The sequence below is a fragment of the Gadus morhua genome, chromosome 9 (assembly GCF_902167405.1).
Source record: "Gadus morhua chromosome 9, gadMor3.0, whole genome shotgun sequence".
Taxonomy (NCBI): domain Eukaryota; kingdom Metazoa; phylum Chordata; class Actinopteri; order Gadiformes; family Gadidae; genus Gadus; species Gadus morhua.
The window spans coordinates 2,679,208-2,703,377 of NC_044056.1; the positions used below are offsets into that span (position 1 = coordinate 2,679,208).

General features: G+C 43.2%; 4 protein-coding genes and 1 long non-coding RNA gene across 6 annotated transcripts in view; 1 reads left to right on the plus strand and 4 right to left on the minus strand.

The window, feature by feature from the left end:
- The first annotated feature begins 2,058 nt into the window (after positions 1 to 2,058).
- Positions 2,059 to 4,121, plus strand: LOC115551380 (uncharacterized). Its single transcript, XR_003978024.1, has 2 exons — positions 2,059 to 3,763; positions 3,861 to 4,121. It is a non-coding gene; the product is annotated as an uncharacterized LOC115551380 (long non-coding RNA).
- Positions 3,825 to 5,764, minus strand: nudt7 (nudix (nucleoside diphosphate linked moiety X)-type motif 7). The gene is made up of 3 exons (XM_030367078.1): positions 5,460 to 5,764; positions 5,222 to 5,383; positions 3,825 to 5,131 (listed from the first exon to the last, which is right to left on the minus strand). Exons 1-3 carry the CDS (start codon positions 5,610 to 5,612, stop codon positions 4,787 to 4,789), a joined length of 660 nt encoding a protein of 219 aa, XP_030222938.1. The 5' UTR covers positions 5,613 to 5,764; the 3' UTR covers positions 3,825 to 4,786.
- Positions 5,765 to 6,075: 311 nt separating this feature from the next.
- Positions 6,076 to 10,977, minus strand: hprt1l (hypoxanthine phosphoribosyltransferase 1, like). Of its 2 annotated transcripts, XM_030367079.1 has the most exons (9): positions 10,657 to 10,957; positions 10,307 to 10,413; positions 9,750 to 9,933; positions 9,459 to 9,524; positions 9,346 to 9,363; positions 9,134 to 9,216; positions 7,292 to 7,338; positions 6,882 to 6,958; positions 6,076 to 6,515 (listed from the first exon to the last, which is right to left on the minus strand). In XM_030367079.1, the coding sequence occupies exons 1-9, from the start codon at positions 10,672 to 10,674 to the stop codon at positions 6,468 to 6,470; spliced, it is 648 nt and encodes a 215-aa protein (XP_030222939.1). In that variant the 5' UTR covers positions 10,675 to 10,957; the 3' UTR covers positions 6,076 to 6,467. The 2 variants fall into 2 exon arrangements, with proteins under 2 accessions (XP_030222939.1, XP_030222940.1); XM_030367080.1 differs by lacking the exons at positions 6,076 to 6,515; positions 6,882 to 6,958; positions 7,292 to 7,338 and adding an exon at positions 7,349 to 7,575 and having other exon boundaries at positions 10,657 to 10,977.
- A 565-nt stretch (positions 10,978 to 11,542) lies between these two features.
- psmd7 (proteasome 26S subunit, non-ATPase 7) lies at positions 11,543 to 17,353 on the minus strand. The gene is made up of 8 exons (XM_030367071.1): positions 16,981 to 17,353; positions 16,510 to 16,601; positions 16,221 to 16,313; positions 15,906 to 16,003; positions 15,609 to 15,689; positions 14,761 to 14,852; positions 13,371 to 13,569; positions 11,543 to 12,185 (listed from the first exon to the last, which is right to left on the minus strand). Exons 1-8 carry the CDS (start codon positions 17,052 to 17,054, stop codon positions 11,922 to 11,924), a joined length of 993 nt encoding a protein of 330 aa, XP_030222931.1. The 5' UTR covers positions 17,055 to 17,353; the 3' UTR covers positions 11,543 to 11,921.
- A 259-nt stretch (positions 17,354 to 17,612) lies between these two features.
- zcchc14 (zinc finger, CCHC domain containing 14) overlaps positions 17,613 to 24,170 on the minus strand; it is a 21,904-nt gene continuing 15,346 nt past the window's right edge. The window contains 4 exon segments of the mRNA XM_030366030.1: positions 17,613 to 20,217; positions 20,774 to 22,075; positions 23,046 to 23,201; positions 24,095 to 24,170. The exon segment at positions 24,095 to 24,170 is cut by the window's right edge and continues 46 nt beyond it. Of these exon segments, the coding sequence (XP_030221890.1) occupies positions 20,162 to 20,217; positions 20,774 to 22,075; positions 23,046 to 23,201; positions 24,095 to 24,170 (1,590 nt within the window). The 3' untranslated portion in view covers positions 17,613 to 20,161.

Here is a 24,170-nt window from a genome sequence, read left to right on the forward strand (position 1 = left end):
ACACTGTTATCCCTTACACTTTATTTGATAAAAACAACAGTGTTACCCCTTTTGTTTTTTTTCATGACAACCAATAAAAAACAACAGTATTACCCCTTTGGTTTTTTTTCATGACGACCAATAAAAAACAACAGTGTTACCCCTTTGGTTTTTTTTCATGACGACCAATAAAAAACAACAGTGTTACCCCTTATGTTTTTTTCATGACGGCCGATAAAAAATGACGGTTACCCCTTGCGTTTTTTTTCTTGACGACCAATAAAAAACAACAGTGTCACCCCTCATGTCTCATTTCATAAAAAACGACAGTGTTACCCCCTATGTTTTATTCAATACATTTCGACAGTGTTACCCCTTGTGGGTTCTTCATGACGACAGATAAAAAACGACAGTGTTACCCTTTACGTTTCATTTGATAAAAACGAAAATGTTACCACTTATGTTATTTTCCCATGATGACTGATGAAAAACAACAGTGATTACGTTTTTTTTCTTGACGACCAATAAAAAACAACAGTGTCAACCCTCATGTTTCATTTGATAAAAAACGACATAGCATTACGTTTCAAATTAAAGATATTGGGTTTTCCACAGAAATTGAGCCACGGCCTCCAGTGGGTTAGGCAGAGTGCACCCCACTGCACCACTGAGGCAATGACAATACACAATTATCAATAATCAATAAAGAGGATATACATGACATTAAAATGTATGTGTGTATTTCTATTATTTCCCTTATGTTTTTTTCATGACGACCAAAGAAAAACAACAGTGTTACCCCCTATGTTTTATTTGATAAATATCAACAGTGTTACCCCTTTTGTTTTTTTCATGACGACCAATAAAAAACAACAGTGTTACCCCTTATGTTTTTTTTCATGACGACCAATAAAAAACAACAGTGTCATAGATCGCTAACTAGCAGAGAGTTGTAAGCACTTTCCACCCTTTTCAGTGGAGGAATTGGACTCCCCAAGCAATGTTATACTTAAAAGGAGCAAGTAAGTTACATATTCATTTAGTCTTTCGGCCTGTAGCATATAAACAAAATGAAGCAACTGTCCCATATTTCTAACTGCATTTGAAGTAGACATTGAGACTCACAAAAAATGGACGCTATAGGACAGTGATCATGATTTGTCTCAGTATCAGAATAACAACAATGGGTCAAATAGCAATGGCTGGTTGCTAAATGTACTGCGTTATGCTGCGTTCGAGTATTCTCTGCGAACCGACTCGGATCATGGATCTGACGCCACGCCCACAATTCAAGCGTTTTATTATTTCGCTCGGTCGTTGGAGGACAACATGGACGCCACCCGGAAAGCTGTTGTCGCGGTAGCATTGGCAGAGGACCGGCGCTCCAAAATAGGTAGGCTATATAGGCCATAGGCAGAGATACGGACGCAGTAAGGTATTGCAGTAATACGAGTGATTGAAATTGCCATTTAAACCACCAAAGCGTTCCAAGCACAATGAAAACAGCTCATGCTTCAAGTCACACCGGGCGCAGCCATCTTGAATTCTGTCTCGGAATTTTGCTCGGTCACCACTGAGTTCAACCGAGATGGCGAGTTCGTCGTCCGTGGGAAAAGGGCGTGTTTGTGCTTGTCGCATGGGCAACGTCCCGAGGACGGATGGATAATAAAACGCTGACGCCTCGTTTCCATATAGCCTACGTACATTCTCGTATGCGATCCATCGTTTAACGGATATACCCAGGGTGCGATTTGTGAAAAAACCAGAGGGGGGGATAATTTTGAGAGACATTTTATTCAGGAAAAATAACCACACAACAGTGTGAAAACTTATGAAAACAGTTGATCTTGTGACCTTGTGTATCTAAACCTTACACTTAGGCTTCATAACGTAGGCGGTAGGCCTATTTTGAACGTGAACTTAACCACTGCATTTGCAGAAATATTTTCTCATAGCTAATATTGTTTTTAAATGTGCCAAATAAAAAAAAATATATATTTTTTCCCGATATCAGTTCAACAGAAAATATGAAATACCACAATGTGCTGTCAAGACGTTTTTTTTTTTTTTTATGGGTTAATCGGGTAGACTATAGGTCAGACTACGAAAACAGTCCGCTCTGATGACGCACTTCAGCCTCTTTTTTTTGCTTTCCTGTTGGCGGATCGATAGCAGCGTGGTGACCCTGCTTCAACCACATCTCTGCAAATCTGCGGGCCGGGAAGGAAGCAACATCTGGTGCATTTACAGAGATGAAAAGCAGATTGTGCAGTGTGGACACATTCATTCTGTTTCTGCCATCTGTAAGAATGTGGTTCATGGCGCTGAAACCTCTTTCACACTCGGCTGTGGACACTAGGAGTGTGGAGACAGCGGTGAGAACTTTGCGCATGCTCTCTCCTGTGACACCGTGACATTTAAACTCATCGAACTCCTTCAGGAGTATGGGACTGGTTGCGGCCTCAACAGCAAGAGTTTTGTGTATGGCGAGAAGTTTTTCATCGCCGTAGAGGATGCGCTCGTCTTCATCAGATGGCCAGTTTGATGGATTTAGAGCGGCGGCGGCAGAGATTATCCCGTTGTCATCCAGCCTGCGCTCACGCGCGACGCCTCTGACTCGCTCCCGGTAGATCAAAATCACAGCACAATCAAAATGAAGACGGACCCTGTGTATTTTGGTTGTTAATTATTACGATGTAATGGTGAAAATACTTTGGGTGGGGGGGATAATTTTTATCCCCACCGAGGATAAAAATAATTCAGCAGAGGGTAGGACGTGTAAACCAGAGGGGGGGATAATCCCCACCATCCCCACCGGCAAATCGCACCCTGGATATACCCAGTGGTGTAGTGGTCCCTTGAGAAGTGGGTATACTCTAAATGTTTGCCCTTTTTTAACGCAGCCCAGAAAAACGCCCAGTTTTAGAAACAGACATGTGAGAATACTCTATTTAGTTTACCCAAAAATCCTTCAGTAGTATTTGCTCATTGACACATCATTTCTGCTGCTTGATGTCAGGGAGGAAGGATTATGAAATTATTAAACCAATACTGGCCCACAGACTAGTGACAGACAACTATGCATTTTGACTGAACTATTCCTTATTCCTGGAATGACACCTATTCTCTCACTTGGCAAGTCAGTAATTTCTTTTGTAAATTGTCTTTGAACAGCTGATTTGCAACACATAGCATGGGCCAGAGTGGGCCACTATTATAAAATGAACATGACTTGATCAGGAGCAGATTTTAGGTATTGCAAAATATAGATGAGGCAAATATGGTGTTTCAGTAATTTTTTTAACATTTATTTAAATAAAATACTTCAGATCTGAATTTGACAATGCATCCTTATTCATATTTCACCTTAGATTAAAAAAAAGGCACATCATTCTCTTCCACATCAATCATCTATTTAGATATATATAATATCAATATATATATAAATATCATATGATGATTGTTAGGACTAAAAGGGTCTTGCTACTTTTTTGTACATTTTTCCATCACAGTATGCTTGGTACCTTGCCATGGAGGCACCGTTTGACTTCACTGTTGTAAGTAGGCATTACAAAAAATGAAGAAAGAGCTGACGATTGAAAAGATACGTTTAAAATAAGAATTGGATTTTTGACATATGTAAGGTTACAACATCGAAAAATTCATACTTGTATACATATTTTATCATTGTCAATTCTTGGAATATCCCCTTACTTTAGAAAAACATGCCTGTCCCCAGAAAATGGTGGTGCACAGTACTGCTTGAGAACTTCCACCTGGATGGGTATGTTTTTGTTTATTTAAAATATGAATATATACCTCAACCCCAATATTAACAAAATATGTATAATTCCTACAATCATTTCTCTTTATTTATACAGGCACGGCAGAAGGTTCCCACACTTCATGGAGGAGGCCAAACAAATGGCGGCTGGACTACTTCCACCAGTCCTCAGACTGAAGCGAAAAAGAGAAGTGAATGACGTTTCCAGTGACAGAATACAAATAATATATTGTATAGGCTTAACATTGATTTGACTGTTTGATTCTTTTGACAGTGAGTTGGAGCTGATGTCAGTCAACATGAATAAGCTATATCTTTAAGCTTCTGTAGATTATTTGTTAAATAAATTGTGAGGAAACTTTGGTGTGGTTATTCTTCAATGTATATTTATATCAAATTATGATGATATATTTAAAAAAATAATAATTTGATTCAATTAGACATATTAAAACAATTACTTAATTCAAATCACTTAATTCTAATGATCAATTACTGAATGAGTAAAGTGTATAATACACAATTCCATTAAATAATTGTCTACACCCCAAATCAGTTTATTCGTCTAAATAACGTTAAAAAAATTAAGCTATAAAAATGCTTACTGACATGTCATAATATTGTTGTATTCTAATTTTTTGGTCTAATAAGTTTAATAACGCAAAGAAAAAATCCTGAGGTATCTGTCCAAATAACGTTAAACCTTTTTTAAGATCTAAAAATGGTTACTAACGTGTCGAAATATTGTTTTATTTCTATGTTATGTTGATTCAAGCGATAAATACGTTTATTTGTCTATAAAAAAAATAATCGGAGGTAACTTCCGTCCAGCCACAGTACTTCCGTCCCGCCTGGGTGTTCTGTCACGCCAGGGTGTTTTTCTCCGGGGCTGCAGCTGGATACTATTGGAGTAATACCTCAGTCATGAGAAAAAGATCCAACAGTTTTACAGACAAACATTAACAATAATGATATAAAATGAGGCCTAAATACGGTCTTTTAGCACCATTACAGCCATCAAGGATCTTATAATTTACTCATTGTTCTATTTATTCTGCTATTTATACGGTCTGCAAATGATCCGCTTCCAAGATCAATGTCAAACTCCGGCCATTTACCGAGAGCAAGAACAGCAACTATTATCGCAAAAGCGGCCGTCAACCCATATATCCGATACTGACGACCTGAGTCCGAGTCAAGAAACTGGAAACTGTGAAGAAACATCCCAGGGGCGCCAAACATCGAGTGGTCCTTCTTCTGGACGAACAGGTTCAGGGGGACTGCGAACACCTCACTGACCTCGGCCGGGTTGGGACGTGGAAGAAATGACCCATCTATGAATCCCACGACCGCAGTGACCAAGAGTCCTCCCTGTAGTTTTGTAAAGGTATGGCGGTAAGTAAGATAAGGGGAATACGGAGACCAACCAAGCTATGAAATGCAAAATCTGAATAAAAGTACCTTGCTAACTATAGGATCGAGTAGTCTGCAGACTACCTCCACCTGATCAGGTGGTATGCCTATCTCCTCCTCCGCCTCTCTCAAGGCTGTGTGGATCTCGTCTGTATCCTGAGGGTCGCTCTTCCCTCCTGGGAAACACACCTCACCAGCATTGGTCCTCAACTGCAGCATAATTAAAATATGTCAACGACGTGAATAGATATTATTTACCGATACAGTACGCAAGGATTCAAGTTACCTGTTCAGAACGAAGGGTCAATAACACATACAACTCTCCATTTTTTACGAACAGCGGGATCAACACTGACGCTTTGGGACGTACAGGTGGTTCTGATGACTCGCTTCCGACTTGACCCTTCAGATTGTCAATGGCCCGTTGTTTTATGTCCATGATGAAGGTTATAGATCACAGACCATTGACATTATAAAATGCTGAGACGGCAGAAAAATAAGACAATGGATACTGACAGGCCCCCGTAGATAAACAAACTAACCCTTCTTCTTCTCGTCAATGCGGATGTAAACCACACGTTATTGCTGCCTCTCGCAGTAGGATTGGCGAACTTCACCTTAAAAAGTTATGTAGTTATTTGCTTTTTTCCCAGTCGTACGCTACACACACACACACCTAACACACGCAAAAAGTTTCGTATAAAAGTATTTTTTAACATAAATACTTATCTATGACAATAAGCGCATTTTCAGTTTAAAATAAATGACTACAAAAGCCTACGTCTGCACATCCAATAAGTTAGAAAAACCAGCCACAATCGTTTATCTGCCTAAGCTTGAACCCGGGAGCTCCCAACTCGCACAGAGAGAGAACTCACATATATTGAAATGATGGACAGTGCTTAGGATTTAAGATTTGTATTTCTGCAAGCAGGTCCTTGATCATACAAGTACAATATTTAACAGTACATTCTGTGTCAGCCTTATGGGAGCAAATCAGAAATTTCAACCGGAACACATTTGCATTTCAACCATTGTTTATAGTTACAGGTATCACCATCCAGAAACATAAATACAAGAAAAAAATATCTTTTGTTTACAATCTCTATAAAGTAAAAAAAATATCCTGACAGACATCACATAAATAACAAAACAAAAAAAAGACAGGATATTTATAATGTACATATCGTATTTCTATTAAAAAAGGAAAAGTAACATTTTGGATAGATCCGTCAGTAAGTCAACAGAGCGTCCTGAGGTGTAACTGGTGATTCCGAGCCCGACCACTTTCTACTCAGACCTTGTACTTCTCCTTGGCTTCCTCTGTCAGCACGCAGATGTGCTGTGACACAACAAGAAAACACGTTGGAAACATCAGTCAGAGTGGAAGCGGATACAGAATACGGCGTACACTAGACAGCGTTGAGGCCCATGTTACCACTAATGCAATTTATTTGTGATAAAATGACCCGGTGAATTCCCGCTGCACACTTTCTTATACGACTGTCTAGGTATAGTGGGTCTATTTGATCACAAAACAGCAAAGAAAGTGTGTTTTTTACGCAATGACTCATCTCTTCTCTGGTCGTGATAGCCTTATGGAAATTAGATGTAAATACATAAACACTAGTATTACATGAACACTAAATACATATTGCCACTCCCCTTCCATTATATTACTGAACGCCCATTACTTCAGCACACTCACATTGAGATCTCTGAAGTATTCGTTGTAGTCCAGCGCATAGCCCACCAAAAACTCATCGGGAACCTCAAAGCCAGTGTCTGAAAAACACCGTCATCAGTTATACAATATTTGAGAGAAGCATGTCATTCAGGAGTCCTGTGACAAATTTACATGGCAAGACAACCTTAGAGAGATTATGGGCTTTCCCGCTAAAAGCATTACCTAACTGCATGGATTAAGTGAATGTCCTAGGCATGTGGCACTCAAGCTTCAAATGTATACATCTCCAGATCGCATTAAATAAAATGGATGATGACACATGTGATGAATAGTCCGGAGAGCTGTATGCAGGAAAATAGTATGAGGAGTAAACTGGTGATCCAAAGAATATTGTTGAAGACTTGAGATCAGAATCAACGACAGCTACTCACAGTCTGGCCTGTACCCACAACTCCTTGGGGTCCTCTTCACCAGAAGGCTTTGTTTGTAGAGCAGGCAGAGACCAAAAAAAAGCAGATAAAAAGATTTAGGTAAAAAGGAACCGTTTAATTGTAATTCTTGGTTCAAAGAAACTAACCAAGTACGACACGTTTTTGTCGTGTCATGAATTTTTCCCCTTCTAACTTATGTCAGTTAAACAATTGGCGTTGACACCAGAGACCTTCCAGTTCTGTCCAAAAATAGATTTTTTTTTGCAGAAATCAAGATGCAGAACCTGTAAAAAAACAAATGTACTACTCAAGTATGCATCTTTGAACGTCTATTGTTCACTAGACAGACAGCACTTGTGAGTATACATGCGTCTCATGGCAGAGACTAGGGACTGACAATATATAGTTGGGTTGCTACAATTATTCTCCTTTATTCAGTAACATATTGAAGGTTTGTTTGATTTACTAATATATTTATATAATTTATATAACTATATATATTTGCTAAGTCACACACAACTCATATGTCACTCCTCTGCCTAAGAATTAGGCAATGTATGGGAGTCAAAGGAGCTTCGATTTCAATCAGAATCAATCTTATATTAAGTTTCTAGTTAACTGGTGTAAGGTATTGCTTATAGCAGGAGCAAAAAGCAGCATGAGAAACTTTGATGACAGTGTTTGAGCAACTGTGTTTTCATATCTTGGGTGCTACCCTCCAGTCTGTTTCAGTCAATTACATTTCAAATGAGAATAACCCTGCCAGCAAAATGTCATGGAGCTTCCGATTTAAATCCAAACTACTACGTTGACTCCAACACAACATGATCCATTTCTAGAGTACAGGCGTGCCACATGAGTCGGCCACTTAGCCCCTCTACTATAAACGTACAGACACTAGCAGACCCTACGACCTGGCTCTAGCTGCCCTTTTGCCTTGACGGAGCTAACTGCATACCCAGTGCCTTCAGCTGCAAAAACACCTTGATGACAACAAATAGACGGAGTAAACCCAAGATTAATATGGCTGAATTTGAGAGGTGGAGAGAAATGAAGAACTGTCCAAGCTCATTTGGCAGGAAGACTCCTAGGCTAGGCCGACCTGTTGCTATTGGCTTAAGATGGCGAGCCAGACCTATTGCTATTGGCTTAGGCTGACGATCCAGACCTGTTGCTATTGGCTCAGGCTGGCGATCCAGACCTGGGGTGTGGGGGAGGGGCATGGAGGCGGGGCTTAAGGGAGGGCTGGGATGCTTTTGATTGGAAGCTTTCTAAAGCCATGGCTTACTGTCTGGTTAGGGTTAGGGTTATTGTCTGGTGTCTGTAAATTGCCAACCCTAGCTTTAAAACAAAAAGGAGTTTGCAATGTTGTCGTTCTATTCTGCAGAGTAAATGCTGGCATCAATTAGAGGGGCAGATCTAACACTTTATCACTTTAAGCATTAAGCAATTCGTTAAGCAGGCCAATGTGAGGTGCTAAAGAGGAATTGTTCATCTGAAAGTCTAAAATAAACCCGGAAGGAAAACATGCAATGCAGACACCGGTATAGCAGAACAAGAGGACCCAAGAAGAAGGTGTTCCGGACCAACCCATAACAAGAACACAAGTGTCGTCCAATGTCAGCCGATCCCTCTGGAGGGCGAGGGGAATAGCATCCACCTCCACACTTTAGTTAATGGCATGACAGATTAACTGGTAAGCACCTCCCTCCCTCTGCTCACTCTTGTAGCCGGTCTAAATACAGCCCTTAAGTGGAGGGAGTCCATTAGCTAAGAGCCCCCCCCAGAAACCGATCCACTGGAGATCTATGCTTCCACTCCCCGGTACGTCGCGGCTCTCACCTCACAACTTTAACCATTTTAGGATTGCATTCGTCTAGAAGGGCCAGCAGCGTCTTCATCGTCCTCCCTGTTTCCACGATGTCCTACAGGAACACGTGCACAGGACAGACAGAAAAGTGCAGGGCGGCTACGAATGCCGTGTTCATTCTTTGTGCTTGCATTCGTGTTTCACCGAATGCTAGAAATGCTCATAAATGTGCTGTAGGTCTTACCTCAACTATCAAAACGTTCTGTAGAAACAACGAGAGATAAGGTTATTCAGAGAGACACATGTAGATGTTTTTGTGTATAATAAATCTGCTACTATTAAGACATGTCTAGACACCTTCCCCGTGAGGCTGGAGAGCTCATCCCCTCCTATCACTTTGACGCTGTTGGTGGATTCATCATTCTGAGGAGGCGAACCACAGAAGTGTACAGGAAACATGACTTCATCATTATCGAATAGAATCCCTCAACCTAATCAATACGATCCATTCACTTAACAAAATATATAGAGGTTATTTCACATTGTCATCAGGTATTTTACAATCAATTCAATTACTGCGTTTGTCAGAGTTTCCAATCACATCAAACCAAGCCGTGTTTAGAAATCAAAAAAGCAGTGCTTGCTTACGCAGTAGCTCTTCAATCTAATGAAGTCGACCGTCAGCGGGACTGATTTATCACAGTTCTGATTCAGCACTTGGATGAAGTCCAGCAGGTCTGCAAAGAACTTGTAGCCCCCTTTGAGAACGCAGAGTGCCACTATGTGATGCCCGCCCATGTCTCTGATGATGTCCCGGGCCAGGCGCTCGGTTCTGGGGGAGGAGAAAGAGGGGCATTCAGTCAATATGAAAGGTAATAAATATGAGACACAATCCTTGCCATGACAATGTATATTCTGTAACGCAAAGCAGCCCATGTTTTTTTTTTGTTGCAAATTTGCTGTTTGCCAAACTCCGCCTCCATGGTGCGCATAGACAAGACATTTGTTTAACAAATGCCATGTTTGACTTGGCCGATACGTAAACCCAATGGTGGGAACTGAAATGTTGAGAAAATCGACCATATAAACTAGTCCCGGCAAATTACACTATTTAATTACATACATCGAGCATTTTACAGTGTTCCATAATCATTCAGACAAGATGTTTCTTAAATGGTGAATATCTTGGTCTTAATCGGTTTCACCTGTCCTTTATTAGCCCATGGGGGATGATGACCCTCTCCAAATCGGTTTCATAATGTTTAGGGACACAGAACAGCTCCAGCTCGTGGCCCTTTTCATCATCAGCGATCTGCAAGACAGGTTGGATGCCTTCAGCTGCATGAGCTGAGAAAACACAAATGAAGCAAGCGTCCCTCTCCCAAGAAACACCGACTAGGATTGGAAGCAAAGCGACTACATATTATGCAATACCTAACGGCGTGAATGTTCCATCGACCTGTTTAAACGTTAGAGGATTCCGATAAGGCAGTGCCGTTTTATTAGAGAATAGTTAGCGAACATACGACCAGTTGACAACCAGAGTCATCCTTACCTGTAGAAAGGAAGCCATGTTATCGTTCACCCTTGTAGTCACAGCGGTATCCAAGCTGCCATAATCTAGGGAAAATAGCGTTTGTTTACTTGACGCGCTCTTCCGGACCGTCGTTATGTGATTAGTACGTACGATGCGCTCTCTCTGCAGAGATTTAACCCTTACGTCAAAATCCCCTTTACCGACTGGGCAATCTCATTTCGCCTGCGCTAATTTAAACGCCAATACCGTAACCATTTATTAGATACGCATCTCGGTTTATGCTGTAATACACTGCAATTTAAATGTGAGAATTTGTCGCAATGTTTTTTTGTTCCTATTGCTTAAGCAGTTTTCTTTTGAATCTGGCAATGGACGGGTCCCGTTTCTAATTTAGTCCTCTTGACAACCGTGACCTCAAACTGTATGGAAAGCCCGTCAATATAAAATAAATAAACACTTATGCCTATGTAATAAATACATGATATGAATCATGAAATAAATAAATCCAGCATTTTATAGATAAAGATTTACATAAAAATGTAAATGATTCAATAGTTTAATAATTAGTAATTTCAGAGTCATTTTAGTCCCCGTTCATATCAGAGATGGTATTAAAGAGCTGGAAAATATCTATACATATATTTAAAATAAACGTTATTTCATCTATGCCAATATTTTTTTGGATATTTTACCCTCATTAAGGACTTTCTTTATTGACTTAACTGGCCTTCCATGAACCGACACCGTTGTAGCCGACACTGTGCGTCGATGCACATGAACGGGCCACGTATTGATCCGTTTAAACCAAGGCAGGGGCCGACCTAGACCCACATAATCAATAACATTAACTCTTGAGTAAAACATTAAAGTGAAAAAAAACATGCATAGAAGACCAAAACAATTGTAACTGGAAACAAAAAACTTTAATAGGTTGGATTTATTTAGCGATACAGAGAAAAAAAAAAAGCCATCTTACAAAAACAAAAAAAAAGAGGTGCTTTACATCAGCGAGAGCCGACTATGAAAACCGAATGGACGTGATTCCATAGCAAAAGACACCAGACCCTCGCAGCCCATCTTCTTCCACACAATAACAGTCCTGTGAGCGCAGTTCGTGACCTCGAGGCAGAATCTCAAATGACACCGTTCCTCATATAGAGTGCTACTTCTATTTCCAGAGCCACATGTACAGACGCAGACACGGCCCAGGAAGCGGAGAGTAGAGCACCGTGCACGAGGAGAGCGGACGATTTGAGATGCGGCCGTAGAAAACGACAAACAAATCATTTTTTCCTCTTGTCGTCTTTGCTGGTGGTGTCCCCCTTCTCCTTGTCGTCCTTCTTCTCCTTGTCATCCTTCTTCTCCTTGTCGTCCTTCTTCTCCTTCTTGCCCTCCTCCTTCTCCTGGCCCTCCTTCCTCTCGGCGTCGCGGTTGGAGATCTTGTTGTTGATCAGGTTGTGTAGAGCCACCACCGAGCGGATGAGGGAGGCCAGGTAGACCACCAGCATCTGGTCGTTGGTCTTCAGGTAGAAGGCCTTGGTGAACTCCTGCACGAGACAGATCAGGACGTTGAATGACTGGTGTATTGTAGGCTGGATGGCGGGGGAGAGCCATAGACCACGAGAAACTAAATAATATTAAACGTGTTTTTGAATATTATTACATTTATTACTTTTATTTTTTGCATTATTTAAACCGGCCCAATGTCCATTTGTACTGCTGATTCTTACTCCATTAATCATGATCTGACTCAAATTCTCCAGGATAAAACATGGCAATAATGAGTCACTCCATCCAGGGAATGTGATAAAGTTATAACTGTAGCTCAACCCCGAGCAGTGTTGAAACAGGGGGATCGTTTCATCTTTATTTCATAAAGATGCAACTATTTGGATGTTGACAAAGCAAAACAATTTGAACACCAGTCTTGAACATCTGTCATGGTGAACACTAGGGCTGGCCCGAATGCCATTTTTCAGGCTTCGAATACTCGTTGGTTTTTCGAGCGAATATTCGAATACTCGTTCCAGAAAAAAACACCATCAAAAACAACATTAATAATCCCTATATGCTCCCTGGAACTGATTTTGACAGTATCGGCATATTTTGTTGAAGATTTAATAGCTTTTGAACGTTAATCAGTAGGCCTAAGTAGGTTGAAGTTCCTTTGTTTTTCCCCGTGAAAGCGAACAGCTGTTGCTCCGTTCCAAATCAGCTGTTCTCTGCCATCTCAGCCCTTACGGGAGCTTTTCAATTCATCCTGGAACGTGCATCTTTTCAGGGAATTTGTACAATAAATCCATAACGATTACCGAATATTGATTGTCTTATGTGTCCATATTATATCCATTATATTGACCGGGTATTCCCAAGACGCTCACGCTCTGCAGCAAGCCAGTCACAGTTGATTGGCGCGGCGCTGTACAGCGAACGTAAACAAACAACTAAGCTAAGGTTTTAAGTATTACTTTTCCTCCAGATATCCCACTAATGTTGGGTTATAAAGTAAAGGGAAACAAGATATCTATTCTTCCTCCACCTCTCACGCTTCTCTGCTTGGTGTCCCTGACGCTTATAGTTTGCCTCCCTCGCTCTGGTAACGAAACGTATGTGAAAAAAAAAAAAACGAAGCTCCGAATAGTGATTTAAGCTTCGAATACTAATTTTCCGAGCGAGTATTCGAATATTCGAATAATTCGGGCCAGCCCTAGTGAACACCAACAGCATCTTACCAGCAGATTAACGTCTGGAAGGAGGTTGAAGACGTCTTGTAGGTGGTAGATGATGGGGTGGTTGATGGGCAGCTTTCCAGCCACCACTCTCTCCAGGTAAGACCGGATGTCCAGCAGCTTGGAGTTCAGTCCCTTCAGGCCATGCACCTGGTTGGTGATGCGCTGGGACAGAGTGCCCACTGTGGTGTCCTTGATGTCCCTGTGGAGGGATCAGGAGGATGAGAAGGCGGCCTCCTCCACTGCACATGCTGGCAGAAGCAGCGTTGAGGTTGGCACCGGAGGAAGCCATCGCAGCGTAACAGTGTGGATGTTCACAAGTGGGGGTGGAGAGTTCTGCAGACCAATGGCCATTTATATGCAGGATTTTTCCTGCAAACCCGATTGTCCAGGCATTTATTGCTGCAGTTCGGTTGTCTCACCAGCAGGTGCCGCTAGACGATCATTATATTAGATTAACCAATGGCTGGGGAAGATTTGATTAACTTCAGCAGTCATAACCAGACTGACGGTATCGAAGAAAACCTCATCTAAGATAGCAATAGATGAGATGTTTTGTGAACAATCTCATATCGATTTTTTTGGCCCCAATTAATTATAACCATTGTAGTTGGAAATTATTATCAGGCCTAAGAAAAAATGTTTTGTTTGGTTCCGTATTCCGACCGACCCTGTCAATTTATGTGCGACCCAAATTATTTTATGAGCTTTATAAAAAAAAATGCAAACTATAATTACGTTTTGGTACAGCACCTCTTCATTCTGTACAAGGATGAGCGAATTTTCTCGTTTTTAAATGAAAACAACCTACCTATCATTCCCTCCTGCTGGAAAAAATAAAAAAATAAAATAAATTCCCTACCTACCCATGACCTCAACTGACAACCAACAGGAACCAAACTTTTTATTTTTTTAGGCCTCAGCAACACATCCACAACTATTCAATGATGGCAACTATAAGTTGATGAAAACAGCAGCACCACGAAATGAGCAATGATCATTTATCAGCGTTAGAGACTTTGCTATTGGGGTCCAAAAAGTTAAAGTTTCCACGTTAAAACACTGTACATAATTGCCATCTTAAAATCCACTCAAGAAAACCAATGTCATTCTACTCGCTAGAAACAAGGGAGTACGTCGCTGTAGCTTCACTGTGCTAAGCAGCTGGCCCAGCGCACACCACTTCATATCTGCACGAGGGACTGGGACATTGAGGATGGAGATGCATCCTCATTAATATGTTTCAGCAGGTACCTGCTGTACAGCATGCCGTGCCTTTAGTGAGCAGTAGAAAAACACCAGAGCGTGAACAGTGTGGCACAGAGCAGCAGTGTGTGCGTCGGTGTTCACAGCGTGTGCGTCTGTGTTTACAGCGTGGAGGGGGTATGCGTACCTGAGCAGGTGCTCTACTCCCACCTCCTCCGCCTCCTCAGCTCCGATCTCGCTTGTGACGTGCTCGAACGTCTTGGATGTTGGGGTCCCGTCCTGAAAAGGTGACACAACATCGACATGAAACTAGGGATGTCCGATATTGGCTTTTTTGCCGATATCCGATATGCGATATTGTCCAACTCTAAATTTTCGATTCCGATATCAGCCGATACCGATGTCGATATTTGGGTTATTTTTCCTCAAACCCTCATTTAGGTAACATTACATATCTCCTGTTGTGGAATTAACACAACATGATTAATGTTATTGTGATGCCCCACTGGATGCATTCTTGAATGCAACAAGGCTTTCCAAATGTTAACATTGTCTGTGCAAAATAAGAAAAATACTTCAACTTAATTTAAGGGAAAAGTGCCATGTTTTTTTTTTTTTTTTTTAATCCGATACCGATATTGACCGATATTACATTTTTATGCTAATATCGGGCCGATAATATCGGACATCTCTACATGAAACACATGGAATAAAATGATTCATTCTCTCAGCAAATAGATATGGGCAGGGTAATCAAATTATGAATTACAATTTCAAAGTCTTTACATGTTTAGTCCAGGACTCAAGTTAAATTCCCCTCAGGCAATGAAGCGTAAACTGACAACAGGAAGGACAGGGTTTGCTGCCGTTCCAAGACTGACAGTAACGACAAAAATAACTACCAGGGTTAAAAATGGTTCCATCTCAAATTTGAAAAGCACCAAATATATTAGTCCAGAGTTCATGGAAATTGGTCAAGTCTATATAAGTTAGGTCAGTGCCTGCATGGGGATCTAAATCAGATGGGTCACCTACATCATGGATCTCTTCCACAGAGATGTAGGCCTCCGTGGGAAGCCCCAGGTCTTTTGGCTTCACATCGATGATCACCAATACCTGTTCAGGAGAACAATATGAGCTATGCATTCATCAGGAGAAAGCAGTTTAATAAAATCATAGAATCCGGGTTCATTAAGTATTTTAAGGACTGGGGATATAAATAAACAATAAATATTGCATGTCACCTCCTTGAGGAACTTATTAAAAGAGGGAAAACGTTAATAACCATGACAGCCCTACACACACAAACATAATGGACAAAAATAAACCCACCGAGTTTGTGCAGTACTGCTTGACGAGTTCATTTATGGCAATGTCATTCTTATGGAGTTTCGGCCCTGTATGGTACCATCCAACTATTCTTTCTCGGGCTGTAAAAAGGGACAGACGACCATTAAGTAAAGGCAAGCAATTAATATAGCCCAGAATGGGGAGTCTTGATAGATGTACATTGCAAAGAAAGTCATACAGAGATACATAGAAACATATGTAAAATATAAGAAATTGGGAGTACATAAACAAACTTAAAGTATATAAGTAGAGCCCATCTAAATACAAGATAATTCCGAAACTTAAAAATTGACCTACCATTCACTTTTTTAAACATGCCATACATGTTCTCCAAGTAGTCATGGTCCAAGAACCAGACAGAATCATCCTTGTCATCCTCGTCAAATGGAACTGTCCAAAACAAACACAGATAAGACCAGAGCATTAAGGTTATGAAGTTCGGAATATGTTCACGTCTGTATTTTAGAATACTTGTGTGTATTGTCACCTGTCAGTCTGGTGTACAACCGACATTTGGCCATAAAACTAAAATACTGTGGTGCGCAAATTGTACGCATCATAGTGCTGCTGTCACAATCACACTTACCTGCAAAACTGTTTGACACATCAAGAATCTTCTTATGCCAGGATCCAAGCAGAACTCCAACCACTCGCTTCTGATTGCCAACCTTCCCTATTCTGTTAACATACACAAGACGCAGATAAGAGTTTTAGAGTTGTGTACCACTGTGAACCATTTGAGAATTAACCACCACTGAGAGTATTACCAGCCATTAACAAAATAATATGGATGTTGTCCTTATTGGGGATCAAATCGCTTGTTGTTATTGTTATTGATTTAAAATGGCCTTACAGTTGTTACGATAGTCATACATTGTTTGTGTCCAACTCGTCCAAGCTAAACGCGTAGCTCGCTAACAGCTAGCCCGTCTCTGTGTGAGTCAATGCGGTTCTGACTCAGCACGGCTAGCCGTAGCATAGCATGTAACTCGGCATGAACGTGAGCCGAGTCGAACGTCCAAATGAGTTGGTAATCAGTATAGTGACACAGACATACCTGTTGAAGTGGTCCACCACGCTGAGCAAGACCAAGGGATGGACAACAACATTTTCTACCGCTAAGTCCGGCATTTTGCAGTCACGGAAATCAGTCCACTACCGCTACTGACAATGAAGTCTATCAGCTACAACGGCCGAGCCTCACTTCCGCCGACGCGCTCTAGTTTCCGTTTCTCATGGCAACGGAGGAACGCTGCGGCAACAGCGTCGCAAAGTGGGAAAAGTTAAGTGTTCCGGGAGAACAAATCTTTTACTTTAAACAATCAATGAATTCCCACCTCTATTGCAATGCTGCACTAAATGTTTGAACTTCAAGATGACTAGGATTTTTTCAAGTCTGAATTCAGCAAAAGGGTCTGACTTAAGACCTCAGTCATCCCTGTTCAGGTCTCTCATGCAGCTATTACTGCCCCCTTTGGTCGGAGGATGTATTTTATTTCAGAAGTCACAGGCTAATTATAAATATATGAAGCTGTCATGCATAATAAACATTCAAATAAATTCATATTAGTAACTTGTTGAGGGTGCAAAAACAAACACCCATGTACAATAATAATCTTAGCTCAGAGAATTCAAACATTCAAGACTAGTGAAGGTTCCCTTCCATTACCACGCACACACACACACACACACGTTGTCAAAGCAATTTTTATTTATATCAAAAGCTGGAATACATTAAAATATTCATCTGTTGGAAAATATAACAGCAGTTGTTGTCATTGTCCCGCAGCGATCAATATACATCTATTAAAAAAATACTGTACACAACTGCAGTGCCAACGAAAACAAGATTTGGGTTTTTCCAAAAATTCAGACAAGCAGAGATTCTGGTCTGCAGACTTGGTCTATATGGTTAGATTCGCCTTGATGGTTCAGACGTTATTAGCCAAAACGTAAACTTGCTTATTATAGTGCCCCCATCTGAATTTGTTTTCTCAATCATTTCCCATCAACACTGCTGGTGAAGAACAATCCTAAAAACATGGTGAGAGCAACAGTAGCTTTTAGATGCAGCATAATGAATAAAACATTTTAGACAATCTTATTTCTTCTGGACTCTTTAGACTTTGGAACAGAAAAAAACATAGAAAATCCCAAGAAATTACAAGTTATTTTGTAATTTTAACGTGAACATGACATGCAATTAGTTCCACAGAGTTGAAACCTGTTGTTTTAAATATACTCTCCCTATGTACAGCGCCCTCCAGGGGCGCATGATGGCATCTGCAGGACCAGCTGTCCTTGTGTCGGAAAGTTGTCGGGCCCTGCCGGACAACTTATGTATTGCAAAACACACACACACACACACACACACACACACACACACACACACACACACACACACACACACACACACACACACACACACACACACACACACACACACACACACACACACACACACACACACACACACACACAGGAAAATGTGCTTTTTAACAATGCAATCAGAGTTGTTTGCTTGAGATAATCAACCACCAACACTTTGAACCATTGTAAAAGTTAGTCAATAACCTGATACCAAAAGTTAACATACCCATTTCAGATACTGATATACCCTTGACATAAAATAAGTATGTCAAGGGTAATATATAGAACGCCGGTCATTATCGGGAAAATAAGCCCAGACAGGGCAAACCGATGCGCAGCGGAGGTGTCTTGCTTCGCCCTGAAGGGGCTAATTTTCGATAAAGGCCGGCGACGTTCTATACATTATCCCGCTTATTACACGGCTACTTGGCAAAAACGAAAAAATAACTTCCCATGGTGTGTCTTTTTACAATTTATTTGTTACCAGCATTCGTTGTGTTTATCAGCAGAGAAATAGTCCGCCAAAGACGTTGACGTCGCTTAGCAACCGAAGACGCTGGGGTTGACAAGTTACCGGACTACTTGCGGAGTGATACCAAAGATGTCATTAGAGGCAGAAAATCCTTTGTTTTCCTTGACAGCGGTCAATTATACTTAGCAACGGTGAATTATCAAATATAATTCACCGCCGGAAGTTGTGAAGGGCCCATACAAGTGAACGGAGCGTTCCACGGCGTTGAGAAGACCCGTGTAATAAACACAAATAATCTGGGCTGTGATGACAAAGGATGCACAAATTGTACTACTCAAGCTATAAAAAAGAAAAAAGTAATACATTGAGGTGACCAATGGCAACATGTTCTAATAACTTGTAAATCCTGTTACGGAAAGTAAAAGAAAAATGCAGATTAAAACATCCTAGGTTTTTAACTGCCTCCCTTATAAAGAAGAATGCATTTGAATTCTGAATAAATCTTTAGTTTTTTCTTCATATTTGTATGTTCTAATCCTTATTGCTTTGGTTCCATTCAAGACTAGCAAGGTATGAACTATCCTTGTCAATATCTTCAATACGCATGTACATTTATTTTTAATTCTTGAAAAGTCAGCAAAATGAAACATTGCTTTGTTTCTGTATAACCCAAGATCTGAATAGTTCCTGTTTAAAATTGCATGTCAATGTGCGATCAAATAATAATAATATTATAAATAGAATTGGCTTTCCCAAATTTGCATTTTACAAATTATCTTAAAAAATGTATCATTTACTGTTACATAACAAATGACATCCATAACAAAAATCGCCCTAAATGAGTTGTTGCTGATGCAGCAGGTACAGACCATAATATTTGGTAGGGCAGAACAGTGCAGACCTCAGCTCTCCAGAGCTCTCTCTACTGTATTCTCTACTGTATTCTCTACCGTATTCTCTACTGTATTCTCTACCGTATTCTCTACTGTATTCTCTACTGTATTCTCTACTGTATTCCCGCTTCTGGGCAGAACAGAGCCCAGGAGCAGCTTGTAGTGTGAGTTGTGATGAAGGAGGGACAGAGAGAACAGAGTAAAGCTCTTCCTCACACCACATGAGATCAGTTCCCGCCTGACTCTTTCAGCATGGTTACAAATATACAAGGAGTTGATTGGACGACAGGTGTGCTGAGCTACCTGCCCCCATTCCGATCCCGAGGCTATCCGTGATGTCACGTCTCTACGATACGGAGGTGATGAAGAAGGCTTGGAATGGATAGTTAAAGTGGGTCAAGTACATTCCCATGAAATTCCCATTCTATCCAACAGTCTCCAGAAGTTTACGCCAACTTCCCCCCATACTTTGGCTGCAGGGTTGGGGATGAGGGGGGACTGTGTCATTCCCCAGATTCCTGAATGTCAGGGCGGGGGATGTACTTGAGTCGAAATGTCCCTGTAGATCAGAGCAGACACAACAAAAAGGATTCATGAATTAAAGCTCCCTCCTTGTATTGCCAGTGTAAAACCTTTACCATGGTTAATATCCCTCCAAAATCCAATGTTCGGAAATCAGACTAGACATAGGTCGAACATTGTTTGTTGTGTATACTTACTTTGAAGTCTGAATTAACATTTCTTCTAAAATTGTATTAAAGAATATGACAAAAATAATATTATTTAAAATAAAAGGTAAGCAACAGTGTTTTACTATTCAAACGGTATCCTGACGTCCAACAACAACCTAGTCATTTGAAGCAAAATGGAAGCCAATAAATTTTCAAATTCCCAGAATTTTAATCTCACAACACAGCCCATTGACGATCCTGTTGTCCATAACTTGGACAATAAACCATGACTATAACTAGATTCAGACTATAACGAGAAAGATCTGATGCCAATGTGATGCCAACGATATACTGCATATCAGTTTGCAAAATGCCTTTTCTGAGGACTGTTCTCATCTTCTCCTTTTAGTGAATACGAACGGGCCCCCCCCCCCCCCCACTCACCTTGCTGGGCGTCCATGGGGGGCTGTCTGCAGTCCTCGGCCCGGTGCCCGCCCACCCCGCAGTTGTAGCACGACAGGCCGCCCGCCGGCCGCTTGGGGGCGCCGTTCCTCTGCGTCTCCGGCGCCGTGTACGCCGGGTGCAGGTCATGTGACAGCAGGCCGTGGCGGTACAGCGCCTGCGGCGCCACCAGCGGGTAGGTGAAGGGTCCCCCGCCGGGGGCGCTGCCGGGGGACGAGGAAGAGGAGGAGGAGGAGGGCGAGGGCGAGGGGAGCAGCGGGCTGAAGTGCAGCACGGGGCCCAGGGCGAACAGCGAGGGCCCCGCCCCCCCCGCCGCCACCGCCGGCGGGAAGGGCCGCAGGTAGCCCGCCGCCGCCGCCGCGTAGCCCGGCAGCGCCCCGAACGCGCCGCAGCCGCCGCCGTGGCAACCGCACGCGCTGCAGGGGCACGCCGACGGGGGGGGGTGGTGGCCCCCCCCGTTGTTGGCCCCCCCGGGGGGGGGGCCGTCCAGCGAGGAGGAGCAGGAGGAAGAGGAGGAGGAGGAGGAGGGAGGGGAGGGGGAGGGGCTGGCCGTGACGGCGGGGGCGGAGCAGTAGCTGCCCGGCGCTGGGTTGATCCCGGTCGCCATGGGAACGTAGCCGGCGCCCCCCCCTCCTCCTCCTCCTCTTCCTCCCCCGGAGGGGGAGGAAGAGGAGGAGGAGGAGTAGGGGGCGAAGCAGGAGGAGGAGAAGACGGAGGAGAAGGAGGCGGCACCGGCGGGGTAGGAGTAGTAGGCGGCCGGGGCGGGGGCGGAGGAGAGGTGGAAGTGGACGGGGGGGCCGTGGGACGCGTGCTGCAGGCTGCTGGCGGCGGGGGCGAGGGCGGAGCTAGTGTCCATCATCAGCCCCACGGCCCCGCCCCCCATCAGGCCGCGACACCCCCCCGGGTCCTGGAGCGCGTCCAGCCGCAGCCCCCCCCCGGGACCCCCGCCCGGGCCCGGGGGGGCCAGGCCCGCCTTGGTCCTGTCGTCGGGGCCCATGGGGAGGGGGCGGAGCTTGCGCGGCGAGGTGAGGGCCAGAAGCGGGTGGTGGGGGTACCCGGGATGGGGGGGGTGCAGGGAGGCCAGGCTGAAGACCGGGTGGCACGGGGAGGGGGAGGAGGAGGAGGAGGAGGAGGAGGAGGAGGAGGAGGGGGCGGCCGACGGAGGGGGCGCTGGGTGTGGGGGGGGCGGGTCGGTCTGGACGGGGAGGACCTGGGCGGTGGGACGTCCCGCGCTGGAGCCCAGCAGCAGCAGGCAGGCCCGCTCCTTATCCGGCCCCCCCAGCGCTGGTGGACCACAGCATGAGGAGGGCGGGGTTACACACAACATATACAGAGAGATTTACACTTACAATTACATTTAGGGCATCCAGCAGACGCTTTCATCCAAAGCGTCTTACGATAAGGACATTGGTCGTAAGAAGTGAAACAATTTATCGCTGTCGGTACATAAAGATGTTCAGAGAACCAATCGCTAGGCTAACCCATCCCTATACAGCAGTGATAGCAGCTACTGATAGACGCACACTTTGTTGACCCCCAGGGGAAAGTCAAGGTCGCAGTAGCTTGACCACATCACACAAAACATAAACAAGATCAAAGATCCACATGGATCATATGGATCATAAAATAAAAGGTGCTCTTGGAGAATGTGTGTCATGATGGTAGTACACATAAGTACGTATGCACCTTATATACAGTATCGGGTTCTTTCAAACACCAAACTAAATTCTTTCAGAAAGTAATGTATACATTATGACACGACAATTCCATGCTTTTCTAATTATTTTTGTCTAAAAAACTGATCTGATGATGACACCCCCAAACATCTTTGATATATGTCTGTGAGCATACATAGGACCCGTCTGGAATCAATCGACTCAATGTCATATATCTGTTATGATGGCTCGTGACTTATTGTTGTCACGAGCCAGAGACACACACACACACACACACACACACACACACACACACACACACACACACACACACACACACACACACACACACACACACACACACACACACACACACACACACACAAAGGCTGCTCTCTAGGCCTTTCAATTCAAACAGGCCACACTAAAACCCCACACCAGACAAAAATAGAAACCACACACAGCCACACACAGACACACGCACACACACGCACACACACACACACACACACACACACACACACACTACTATTATGAAGGTTTTCCCGTCCCAGACCATCCCCATGACCTGTTTACGGCGGTTGGACACAAAGACTTACGTCTGTGAAGGTCCTTGGTCCTGTCGAAAGCTGTGCTCCGGCGCAACGGGGACCGGGGGGAGCCCAGCGAGCTGGAGTACCCAGAGGAGGAGCTCCCGTCTCTGGGTACGGGGATCCCCTGGTGGTGGGCGCCGGCTTCCACCTCCACCCTCAGCTCTGCATCAGAGATTAAAGGTGCAGTAGGTCAGACTGAACAGCTACTATTTAGGCCCAATCCCATTTCTACCCCTTACCCCTTCCCCTTACCCCTTCAATACAAGGGGGAGGGGTAAGGGGAAGGGGTAGAAATGGGATTGGGCCTAAAGATTAAGGTGCAGTAGGTCAGACTGAACAGCTACTATTAAGGATTAAAGGTGCAGTAGGTAAGACTGAACAGCTACTATTTTAAAGGTGCAGTAGGTAAGACTGGGCAGCTACTATTAAGGATTAAAGCTGCAGTAGGTAAGACTGAACAGCTACTATTAAAGATTAAAGGTGCAGTAGGCAAGACTGACAGCTACAATTAAGGATTAAAGGTGCAGTAGGTAAGACTGAACAGCTACTATTTGACTGACATTCCATAGCCATCCATCAGTGAAAGGGAGGTTAATGCGTTGTGGGAACATCTGTTTCGAATTCGCCGCGCCTGCCTGTTTGAGGCCAATATAGATTTACAACAGCTCAGGGCTCATTTCTGACATTTCTGGGCATCTAGTCCCTGATTGGTTCAGGGAATCCATCTAGCATGTTAATCCCAGATGTGTGAAATGCAATACTTCTCAACGGTGGAGAACATTGTCATGGAGCGGGCACACGTTTCTTGAGTGTTTTAGATTCAAAATATTGCTCTCTTCCGCTGTTTTCTTCTCTCTCTCTTAACTCGAATCATAGCCACAGCATCTTTAAGTCACGGAGTCCCACATTCATAATAACAGGTGAGATGGGTCGATTTTTTTAATGTCCAATAGTGGAGGACTTGTGGCTCTTGGAAAGCGAGCGCATTGAGATTGGCTGAGACCCAGAGAGTGTGTATACTAGTCTGATCACACAGAATAAGAACACGCTTTTACCTCCGGTGGATGCGGGATGTAAGGAGGGCCTCATGTGGCTGGAGGGCGTTACCATAGCGATGCCACCACAGGAGGC